The sequence below is a fragment of the Scyliorhinus canicula genome, chromosome 9 (genome assembly GCF_902713615.1).
Source record: "Scyliorhinus canicula chromosome 9, sScyCan1.1, whole genome shotgun sequence".
Classification (NCBI taxonomy): Eukaryota; Metazoa; Chordata; class Chondrichthyes; order Carcharhiniformes; family Scyliorhinidae; genus Scyliorhinus; species Scyliorhinus canicula.
The window spans coordinates 105,354,837-105,367,315 of NC_052154.1; the positions used below are offsets into that span (position 1 = coordinate 105,354,837).

General features: G+C 50.3%; 1 protein-coding gene across 4 annotated transcripts in view; it reads right to left on the reverse strand.

Moving 5' to 3' along the window:
* Positions 1-860: 860 nt before the first annotated feature.
* Positions 861-12,479, reverse strand: part of LOC119971591 (astacin-like metalloendopeptidase) — a 377,078-nt gene continuing 365,459 nt past the window's right edge. For all 4 annotated transcript variants that reach the window (XM_038807364.1, XM_038807365.1, XM_038807366.1 and 1 more), the window contains one exon: positions 861-1,811. In XM_038807364.1, the coding sequence (XP_038663292.1) occupies positions 1,720-1,811 (92 nt within the window). In that variant the 3' untranslated portion in view covers positions 861-1,719. The remainder of the gene's footprint in view (positions 1,812-12,479) is intronic.

Here is a 12,479-nt window from a genome sequence, read left to right on the forward strand (position 1 = left end):
TGGCCGCCATCTTAACGGTAGCCGTCTTGGCAAGGATATTTTAAAAATTCTTTGGTATCTTAAAAAAAAACTTGCTACCTGAGTGTTTAACTTAGTTTTCGCAATGGCAAATAGCAATACACCAGTGCATTCAGAAGGAACATTTGGGCAGCACGGTAGCATGGTGGTTAGCATAAATGCTTCACAGCTCCAGGGTCCCAGGTTCGATTCCCGGCTGGGTCACTGTCTGTGTGGAGTCTGCACGTCCTCCCCGTGTGTGCGTGGGTTTCCTCCGGGTGCTCCGGTTTCCTCCCACAGTCCAAAGATATGCGGGTTAGGTGGATTGGCCATGCTAAATTGCCCGTAGTGTCCTAAAAAGTAAGGTTAAGGGGGGGGGGGGGGGGGGTTGTTGGGTTACGGGTATAGGGTGGATACGTGGGTTTGAGTAGGGTGATCATGGCTCGGCACAACATCGAGGGCCTGTTCTGTGCTGTACTGTTCTATGTTCTATGTGAAAAGAATCATCAGGAGAAAAAACACATGCGCTTCCCCGACATTGTGCAACCAGAACTCCTACAACCCTTTAATTATTGCTCTCACCACTAATATTTATATTATGGTGAGAACAACATATCAGCATTTTGAATAATATTTTTTATTTTTGACAAATAATTGTGCAGTTAAATGCTACAATGTGTTTATTTTCTGGCTATAACAGAGCACAGGACTGTAATGAGTAAACTAAAGGTTCTGAGCCAACATTAATTTTGTTAGTAGAAAACGAACATTGGTAAATTAATTTTACCTTCAATTTATAATCCAAGTGGAAACTAACCAGCAGCAAGAAACTTGGGAATAAAATATTTTATTGTCTCGGAAATTATTACAAAATTCATTCTGGAGCCAAAGCCAAATCGTTGTGGCTATTTTCTATTTATGCACTGCAGATAAAGCCTCGACAAAGTTATTACCATTACAAACTAAATGAAATATTGATTGATTTTATCTCTGCAGCTTAAAATATACGGCGGGATGCTCCGTTTCGTTGGCTGGTCAATGGGGTTTTACCATTGTGGGGAGCCCCATGCAGTCAGGAAACCCCCAGGCTGCCGGCAAAATGGAGCATTCAGATGGCGGAGAATCCAACCCATAACATTTGAGGAAAAAAAGCAAATAATTAGACTGGCAGAACAAGGAATGTGTAAAAGAAATATCAGGTGACATTGGTGTTCATCACTAGTGTGAAACAGATACATAGAAAATCACACATCTTCATTTACTTTGAAACAAATATACTGTAAATGGGCTGATGATTTGTTATGACCCTGTTTGCACTGTTAACAAAGACAAATTTTGCTCCCAAAAGTTTTAGGTAATAGCATCCAATCAAGTCTAGCAACATTCCTCAGTACTATGTAGATTTTTCACAGGGTTGGAATTATATAAGTGGTGAATTTACTCGTAAGATACCAATAAATTCTTGATGAAATTTTGAGATCATTTTTATGCTTCTTTAACAGCAGCATTTTACAACTCTTTCAACCTCTTCAATGTGTTCATTTAGGCATAGGACTGCTGTAAACCATCGATGTTGTAAATGGAATGAAGCACACTTCAGAAATTTGAATCATGTTTGCATAAAACCTATTAAAATGTTCAAGTAACCAATGCAGAACAAAGTTGTTGAATTATTTTAAAGGTAAATGTGCAAAGAAAAAACAAAAGTAGTTTCTGATTGGTCTACAGAAATGACAACGTTCGTAAGGAACTCAGCAATATGCAGAATATCAACATAAATGTGTTGCAATGGCTCCAATGAAGAGAACTTTCATCTGCAAAGACAAAACCAAAATAAAAACTTGAGAAAGAGCTAATAGTGGTACTGATTCTTTTTTTATTTTAAGTATGTTAATAAAAGTTATTCTTTTCACTTAAAATGCATATATTAGCGTTTGCAATAAATCCCGAGGGGACATTTTATGATCAGGTACATTTAAGTAATGAACGTAAAGTGGGACTTCTGGAGGCAGCATGTAGAACAAAGAACAAAGAAAATTACAGCACAGGAACAGGCCCTTCGGCCCTCCCTGCCTGCGCTGATCCAGATCCTTTATCTAAACCTGTCTCCTATTTTCCAAGGTCTATTTCCCTCTGTTGCCACCCGTTCATATACCTGCCTAGATGCCTCTTAAATGATGCTATCGTACCCGCCTCTACCACCTCCGCTGGCAAAGCGTTCCAGGCACCCACCACCTTCTGCGTAAAAAATTTTCCACGCACATCTTCCTTAAACTTTCCCCCTCTCACCTTGAAATCGTGACCCCTTGTAACTGACACCCCCACTCTTGGAAAACAACTTGTTGCTATCCACCCTCTCATAATTTTGTATACCTCAATCAGGTCCCCCCTCAACCTCCGTCTTTCCAATGTAGGTGGAAGTCGCACGTTGAGTGGCTCCTGCTCGAGGCTCTGGTTTTTGGAATTTAATGCCCGGTTCCAGGGGTAGAATAACCTAGCACAGTAAGACATAGGGAAGAAGGGGAATGTCGAAAATCCAGGTAAAAATGGCCAGTCAGAAGGGGGCAAGCGAAGGTTTGCCTTCGAGTGAACACGTCAGCCCTGCAGCAGGAAGGATGGCGGAGACTGAGTCACTGGGTGGGGCCTTAACGATTTTGACCGAGGTGATGGCTGGAGAATTTGAGACGCAGTTCGCACATGGAGGTGATGCGAAGAAGGAGCTAGTGGAGGAGGTGATGCCCCGGTGAAGAGGGCGGTATTGAAGATGAGGTACAGGAGCAAGGAGAGAAGTTGAAGGAGGTGGTGGAAGCTCTGTTTCAGCACAGTGACCAGTTCACCTCAATGGGTGAGGAACTGCGGAGGTTGGTGGAGGCCAAAAATGGACTTAGAACCAAGGTGGAGGAGCTGGAAAACAGGTCGAGATGGCAGAATTTGAGAATAGTGGGCTTTTTTTTTTTTTTTTTTTTAACAGTACAGAACAGGCCCTTCGGCCCTCAATGTTGTGCCGAGCCATGATCACCCCACTTAAACCCACGTAACCCCGTAACCCAACAATCCCCCCATTAACCTTACACTACGGGCAATTTAGCATGGCCAATCCACCTAACCCGCACATCTTTGGACTGTGGGAGGAAACCGGAGCATTGCTGGAGGGATGAGGGCCCGAGGTCGACTGAGTACTTTGTGAAGGTGCTGGCAGAGCTGCTGTGGGGAAGGGGAGGAACCCTTCCTGTATGAACTGGACAGGGCTCATCGGTCGCTCAGGCCCAAGCCAAAGGCAAACGAGCCGCCAAGGGTGGTCATAATTTGTTCTCATAAATACCACGATAAGGAGAAGTCCTGAGTTGGGCAAAACAAAGACGTGAGGTGAAGTGGAAAGGAGCTGGTATTCGTATATACCCAGGACTTAACCACGGAGCTGGCGAGAAGGCGGGCGGCCTTTGGTCGGGTGAAGGCTGCACTCTTCAGCAATAGAACATAGAACATTACAGCGCAGTACGGGCCCTTCGGCCCTCGATGTTGCGCCGACCCGTGAAACTATCTGAAGCCTATCTGACCTACACTATTCCATTTTCATCCATATGTCTATCCGGTGACCACTTAAATGCCCTTAAATTTGGTGAGTCTACTACTGTTGCAGGCAGGGCGTTCCACACCCCTACTACTCTCTGAGTAAAGAAACTGCCTCTGACATCTGTTCTATATCTACCACCCCTCAATTTAAAGCTATGTCCCCTCGTGTTGGTCATTACCATCAGAGGAAAAAGACTCTTACTGTCCACCCTATCTAACCCTCTGACTATCTTATATGTCTCTATTAAGTCACCTCTCAGCCTTCTCCTCTCTAACGAAAACAACCTCAAGTCCCTGAGCCTTTCCTCGTAAGACCTTCCCTCCATACCAGGCAACATCCTAGTAAATCTCCTCTGAACCCTTTCCAAAGCTTCCACATCCTTCCTATAATGTGGTGGCCAGAACTGCACGCAGTACTCCAGGTGCGGCCGCACCAGAGTTATGTACAGCTGCAGCATGACCTTGTGGCTCCGAAACTCAATCCCCCTACTGATAAAGGATAGCACATCATATGCCTTCTTAACAGCCCTATTAACCTGGGTGGCAACTTTCAGGGATTTATGTACCTGGATGCCGAGATCTCTCTGTTCATCTACACTACCAAGAATCTTGCCATTAGCCCAGTCCTCTGCATTCCTGTTACTCCTTCCAAAGTGAACCACCTCACACTTTTCCGCATTAAACTCCATCTGCCGCCTCTCAGCCCAGCTCTGCAGCTTATCTATGTCCCTATGTAACCTATAACATCCTTTTGCACTATCCAGAACTCCACTGACCTTCGTGTCATCTGCAAATTTACTAACCCATCCTTCTACACCCTCTTCCAGGTCATTTATAAAAATGACAAACAGCAGTGGCCCCAAAACAGATCCTTGCGGTACACCACTAGTAACTGAACTCTAGGATGAACATTTGCCATCAACCACCACCCTCTGTCTTCTTTCAGCTAGCCAAATACTGATCCAAACCGCTAAATCACCTTCAATCCCATATTTACGTATTTTCTGCAATAGCCTACCGTGTGGAACCTTATCAAACGCCTTACTGAAATCCATGGACACCACATCAACCGCTTTACCCTCATCCACCTGTTTGGTCACCTTCTCAAAAAACTCAATAAGGTTTGTGAGGCATGACCTACCCTTCACAAAACTGTGTTGACTATCGCTAATCAACTTGTTCTTTTCAAGATGATTATAAACCCTATCTCTTATAACCTTTTCCAACATTTTACCCACAACCGAAGTAAGGCTCACAGGTCTATAATTACCAGGGTTGTCTCTACCCCCCCTTCTTGAACAAGGGGACAGCATTTGCTATCCTCCAGTCTTCCGGCACTATTCCTGTCGACAAAGACGACATAAAGATCAAGGATAAAGGCTCTGCAATCTCCTCCCTGGCTTCCCAGAGAATCCTAGGATAAATCCCATCTGGCCCAGGGAACTTATCTATTTTTACACTTTCCAAAATTGCTAACACCTCCTCCTTGTGAACCTCAATCCCATCTAGCCTGGTCGACTGTACCTGAGTATTCTCCTCGACATCATTGTCTTTCTCCAGTGTAAACACTGACGAAAAACATCCATTTAACGCTTCCCCTATCTCCTCTGATTGTTGTGAGGTTCGGCCTGTGACGGTGGTTTGGGAAGCTCTGAAGGCAGTATGAGGGGTGATGTGATTTTGTACAAGGCTGAGGTGGACAAGGAGGAGAGAGACGAGCACCAAAACTTGATAGAAGAGATGTTGGAGGTGGATAAGAGGGACACAGTGGACTCGGACCAGGCCCTCTTGGCCAGGAGGAAGAATCTTCAGGCGAAGTTTGACCAGTTGTCCACAGGGAAAGCGGTGCACCCAGTTGAGAAGGGCGGGGAGGGTCTCTGAACATGGGAAGAAGGCAGGGCATATGATGACCGGCGAACTCCGGAGGGAGGCGGTGGCGAGTTAGATAGCTCAGGTGTGGGATGAGGTAGGAAAGCTGGTGGTGGCCCCGGAGCAGATCTATAAAGTATTTGAGGAGTTCTATGAGAAGTTGTATAGGTCAGAGCCACTGGGAGAGGAGCAAAAGATGAGGGAGTTCCTGGACGGATTGGAGTACCCGAGGTTGGGGGAAGAGGACAGAGCAGGGTTGGAGGGGCTGGTGAGGGAGCAGAAGGTGAAGGTGGCAATGGGAGGATGCAGTCAGGGAAGGTGGAATATTATAAGAACTTTTGGAAAAGTTTGCGCCGTTGATTGTGGGAATGCTTGAGGATATTTTAGGGGGGTCTAACCACAGACTTTGGGATAGGCTTCGATTTCTCTGCTGTTAAAGAAGGATAAGGACCCATTGGAGAGTGGGTTGTATAGGCCCATATCACTATTTTCACATCACCGAGTCCTTTGTACCCTCTTCTCCTGCGTCAGATTGGCATCTGTCAGCTTCAGTTAGGGAAAGGGGCGTGCATTAATCCTGACCTTCACAGAAACCCAGCTTGCAGAAGTTCTCTTCCTTCCCCCACAACCTCCCTCCCTCCCTCCACCCCCACCCAACTACCCTTATTGTCCTCTCTTCCCCGCCCCACTCAATCCCTTCATCTCCCTTAATACCCCATTCCCATTAATTCCCCCAACTCCTATTTTACCCTTTCTCCCTTAATTGCTCCCTACTTAACTCCACCGCCATTCCCCACCCTCCCCCACAACAACTGAAGATACCCATTTACAGGGCTGGCTGGAAACCATGAATGACGTTTTCCAGGATGGCCCTGGAAAGACATGAAGTTAGGATGGAAGCAGGACAGTGGATACCTGGAGAGAGGTAGGTGAGGACCCTGGACTAAAGACTGGAGGGAGCAAGGAGGGACAATGTGGAAACTGGATGGAGTGAGGGAGGAGAGTGTGGACACGGAAGGAAGTAAAGGAAGTGTGTGGAGACTGGAGGGAATGAGGGGCAAGCGTATCGGGACTAGAAGAAGCGAGGGGAAGAATGCAGAGGCTGGAGGGAGCGAGGGGGAATGTGGAGGCTGGAGAGAATGAGGGGGAGTGTGGAGGCTGGAGGGAGCAAGGGGGAGTGTGGAGACTGGAGGCAGTGATAGGGAGTGTGGAGGCTGGAGGGAGCGAGGGGGTGTGTGGAAGCTGGAGGGAGTGATATGGAGGCTAGAGGGAGCGAGGGGGTGTGTAGAGGCCGGAGGGAGTGAGGGGAGTGTGGAGGCTGGAGGGAGTGATGGGGAGTGTGGAGGCCGGAAGGAGTGAGGGGGAGTGTGGAGGCTGGAGGGAGTGAGGGGGAGTGTGGAGGCCGGAGGGAGTGAGGGGGTGTGGAGACTGGAGGGAGTGATGGGGAGTGTGGAGACTGGAGGGAGTGATGGGGAGTGTGGAGGCCGGAGGGAGTGTGGAGGCTGGAGGGAGTGATGGGGAGTGTGGAGGCCGGAGGGAGTGATGGGGAGTGTGGAGGCCGGAGGGAGTGAGGGGGAGTGTGGAGACTGGAGGGAGTGAGGGGGAGTGTGGAGGCTGGAGGGAGTGAGGGGGAGTGGGGAGGCTTGAGGGAGCGAGGGGGAGTGTGGAGGCTGGAGGGAGCGAGGAGGAGCGTTTGAGGGACTGCCATCACACTTACAGGGTGTGATTTTACAAAAAAAGGTTCTAAGCGTGGCAGCGAGTGGAAACTGCCGCGAGCCTGCCTCACGCTGATTGGCCAGCAAGGCCATCACAGCTACAAACATTAATTGATCCATTTAACAAGACCCCACGGGTTTCACGCGCCAGATCATGGTTCGCTGGCTGATACGCCCAGACTGTGCTTGCCAGCACCCTGCTAACGAGGGTGGGCAGCACTTAAACCTCTCCGTACAGCCAACCCCACTCATCTCGCAGACACGCCATTGAGACGACCAGCCCCACGATTGAGCGATGTGGATCTGATCAGATTGCTTATTCGAGGCCAGGCAGGATGCCCTGTTCCCCCAAGGGTCTCAGAGTGTCAGCCACAGGGCAGCCAGTGCCACCTGGGAGGAAGAGGCAGCGGCCATCAGCTTGGGAAGCGTAACAGGGTTGACCGATACCCAGTGCCGCAAGGTCAATGACCTCCACAGAGCCGCTCGTGTAAGTTGGCACTGTCCGCCCCCCACCCCAAAAGAATGTGCCTGGCCTGCCCCCGCCCAGCACCATTCCATGTCCCTGCCCACCCATGTCCAGCAGTGCCACCCACCCCATTCCCTATCCATACTCCCCATACCCCTCCATATTGCTTATGTTCCCACACCCCAAGCCCCCTCCCCCAACCCCTGAGCACTCCCCCATGCCCCCAACCCTGTGATGAACCATGCGTGCAGTTAACAATTCCCCCTCTGTGTCCCTGCAGGGGTTGGCACACAACCAATGGGAGAGGGCCCAGACTGACCCATGGCTCCCATTTACCACATGTGCACTCTCCTGCACGACCTGCAGCTGACTGCGCCAACCCATCCGGGGTGGTGCCTCCCTTCCTCCCAGGAGGAGGAAAACTCCAAGGATGCCACAATTTTCGCATCACAGCTGTCAACCCCACCCTCCACCAGCGCACAGACACACTCCTCGGTGGGCAGGCTTCTGTGGCACATTCTGGTGAGCACCTCACAGTTGCTGATGCGCATCAGGTGATGGCAGGAATGCCCAGGTGAGACAGCAGTTGGAGGGTGCGGCCGTGATATTGAGCGAGGGATGTCAGGTCCATAGCCGATTGGAAGAAACCCAGAGGCTACGGGAGCAGGATATGGCGCTGGCAATGCGTGGCACCAAGGTCCACACTTCTAGAGTGGCAACCGCAGTAGATAGCCTGGTGCACGACGTCGGAAGAATGAATGAAGGTGTTCGAGGTATGGCTGAGTTGGTAACGTCGATGGCGTGTCCCAGTCGCTGGTGGAAGTCACCCAGTACTTTGATGAAGTGCTGTGGAGCATATTCCAGTCTCAGGTGGACATTGCCGAAATGCTGAGGAGCATCACTGAGGGCGTTGACACTATTCTGCAGACATTCGGGAGCCGCCAAGGCTGGCAGAGCCGGATGCCGCAGGGGCAGTCGGGGCTTGATCCAACTGCCCCACCGTCCCAAGGTGAACTCCAGAGCCCTATGGACAACGATGGGGTGGAGGGGGCGCTGTGTGTCAACCCAGAGCCACCCTAAGGAATGAGGACGGCAACCACCAGCTTCCAATCCTCACATGCCGCTTCTCGCGATCGACACCTGGAACAGGGCGGGACGGCTGTGCAAGTGACACGGCTGTGCATGTGCCACTCTCCAGCCCCAGAACACCCGCCAGGGGCATTGGATGCGGTAAGCAGCAAGCTGTCTTTGAAATGTATCCTGGGAACACACCCAGATGCAGCTGTAGAGCACGGAATTGTTGACCTCGGCCAAAATGATGTTTCTCCCGCTATGCAGGCCGAGCACCTGCCCCATGCTCCACGCCCCCCCAGTCATGGCGGTGCTGCATTCCTCTCTCCCAATACACAAGTGTTCAGCTCTCTGTGGGTTTTCATCACCCCCCTGCCCTCAACCCTGATCCACTGACACTGCCAACACAATCCCATCACCCTGGAATGATGTTACACAGACCCTAGTAGCGTGGCGGAATGACAGACGAGGCAACATCCTTTGTGAAGTGGGCGAGCGCGAGGACGTTCCTGGTCTTCCGGGCTTGTCAGAACCACTCCCGCCAGTACTCCGTCCTCCAGATGGTCCTGTGGGCCCTTCCTGAGCTTGTCCTCCAGCCCCTCCTGGTCTGGTGCTTCCTCGTCCTCCTCCTCGGAGATTGCCACATATCCCTTCCCCCACCCCACCTCCAGCACTACGCCCTGTTGCTGTGCAAGGTGGTGGAGGACGCAGCAGACCACTACAAAATAGGCGATGTGATGGTTCAGCGAGTGCAAGGTGACATACGTGCCATCTATTAGCCTCTGGACCTGGGGCATCCCGTCACTGATGGATAATTCTTCTGCCAGGGCATCTTGTTGGGCCTGGTCCATGTCACACTTTATATAATAATAATCGCTTATTGTCACAAGTAGGCTTCAATGAAGTTACTGTGAAAAGCCCCTAGTCGCCACATTCCAGCGCCTGTTTGAGGGGGGCTTCATGATTGCATTTGTGGGCTGCAGATTGTGAGAGGCCGCATAAGTCCCTGCTCGAGCCCTGGAACGATCCTGAGGTGTAGAAGTTCAGGGCTGCAGTGACCTTGACGGTGAGGACTTGGTACAGGTGCCATACTGTCCCCTTGTTGAGGCGGAGGCGCCTGCGGGATGTGCTGCCTCTCATCAGTTCAAAAGACTAGTGACGCCTATACACCTTGGGCTGTCACAGGCCTACATCTCTGGGCAACCTGCCTGATGGGTGGCTGGGCCACAGGATGTGGGGCGGGATCCTGTACTCTGACGACGCTGCTGCTGCCGCCTCCTCTGGTGTCTGGCTGCCAGCAGCACCATGAGGGCAAGTTTTGTGGGGTCAAAGATAATAATAGTGTGTAATATCTTTGAGGAATTGGGAGAAAGTGTGAGGCTGACAGCCAGTCTTCCACCCTAGGACCTTCAATTCTCCAGTCCCCCTATTTCTCACCGCCCCATCACATGGCATGCCTAGCCCATGCACTCCTGGCCACAGCGGGCGACCTGGTCACCGGAACCCAGGCCCGCTATCACAGACACCTGCATGTAACACTATCTGGACTATGCAGCGGTCCCCTCCCCAGTGCACTCACCCACCTTCCGGCTGCAGAAATGTCCCTGAGTCTGGGGCCCAGCCTTGGGGTGTTCGGATGTTGGCCACTGCATCTGTGGTGTTGCCTCCTGCAGTATTCAGCCTTCTCAGTCTGATTACGAAGCTAGGCAATACCCCACATGCTAGATAGCATGCCTACCCACGGGAGTCAACGAGGGAAATATTAGGTGCTCACGTAACTATGATTGCCAATTCCGAATTAGCAATAGCCTTCAGATGCGCGGCCAGAGGCCTCCACAGGTGTAGTTATGCGTGGTGGGTGAAGCTGGCTGGTTTGGGCTGGGGTTGCCCGGAATAGAAACATGTGTTCCAGGGTTGGCATGGTGGATCCGTGGGTCCTGAGACACCCAACCCCCCTCCATCCCCACCAGTTGAGCCCTTGGGGGGGGCCACTCCTCCTGATCCATAACTATCTCCCCCCCACCCCCCGGCAATGACAAACCGCCCCAACTGAGATTGACTCTCCGGGGCTCCCCCACGCCCCTCTGATCATCTCGCCAGAAACTCCAGTACCCCCATCCCCTCACCCTGTGAGCGAAGATGGCTAATCACCTCCTCAGTTCCCTGCAGCAGCTCTTCCACCAGTTTCACATTTTTGAAAAGGTCATGGGAGTGTCCCTTTAAGAAATGTTTTTGTCTTATCACATGGCTTCAGTGATGTCATTGCGTGCGTGGAGCTGGGCTGTGGCTTTGTAGGTTTTTACTTTTGCTTTGAGTTTTGACTGGTTTTGAACTGCACAGTTTAGAACATAGAACACTACAGCGTAGTACGGGCCCTTCGGCCCTCGATGTTGCACCGACTTGTGAAACCATCTGAAGCCTATCTGATCTACACTATTCCATTTTCATCCATATGTCTATCCAGTGACCACTTAAATGCCCTTAAAGTTGGCGAGTCTACTACTGTTGCAGGCAGGGCGTTCCACACCCCTCTACTCTCTGAGTAAAGAAACTGCCTCTGACATCTGTCCTATATCTATCACCCCTCAATTTAAAGCTATGTCCCCTCGTGTTGGTCATCACCATCCGAGGAAAAAGACTCTCACTGTCCACCCTATCTAACCCTCTGACTATCTTATATGTCTCTATTAAGTCACCTCTCAGCCTTCTCCTCTCTAACGAAAACAACCTCAAGTCCCTGAGCCTTTCCTCGTAAGACCTTCCCTCCATACCAGGCAACATCCTAGTAAATCTCCTCTGAACCCTTTCCAAAGCTTCCTCATCCTTCCTTTAATGTGGTGACCAGAACTGCACGCAGTACTCCAGGTGCGGCCGCACCAGAGTTATGTACAGCTGCAGCATGACCTTGTGGCTCCGAAACTCAACCCCCCTGCTGATAAAGGCTAGCACACCATACCTTCTTAACAGCCCTATTAACCTGGGTGGCAACTTTCAGGGATTTATGTACCTGGATGCCGAGATCTCTCTGTTCATCTACACTACCAAGAATCTTGCCATTAGCCCAGTACTCTGCATTCCTGTTACTCCTTCCAAAGTATACCACCTCACACTTTTCCGCATTAAACTCCATCTGCCACCTCTCAGCCCAGCTCTGCAGCTTATCTATGTCCCTTTGTATCCTATAACATCCTTCAGCACTATCCACAACTCCACCGACCTTCGTGTCATCTGCAAATTTACTAACCCATCCTTCTACACCCTCTTCCAGGTCATTTATAAAAATGACAAACAGCAGTGGCCCCAAAACAGATCCTTGCGGTACACCACTAGTAACTGAACTCCAGGATGAACATTTGCCATCAACCACCACCCTCTGTCTTCTTTCAGCTAGCCAATTACTGATCCAAACCGCTAAATCACCTTCAATCCCATACTTCCTTATTTTCTGCAATAGCCTACCGTGGGGAACCTTATCAAACGCCTTACTGAAATCCACATACACCACATCAACCGCTTTACCCTGATCCACCTGTTTGGTCACCTTCTCAAAAAACTCAATAAGGTTTGTGAGGCATGACCTACCCTTCACAAAACCGTGTTGACTATCGCTAATCAACTTGTTCTTTTCAAGGTGATTATAAACCCTATCTCTTATAACCTTTTCCAACATTTTACCCACAACCGAAGTAAGGCTCACAGGTCTATAATTACCAGGGTTGTCTCTACTCCCCTTCTTGAACAAGGGGACAACATTTGCTATCCTCCAGTCTTCCGGCACTATTCCTGTC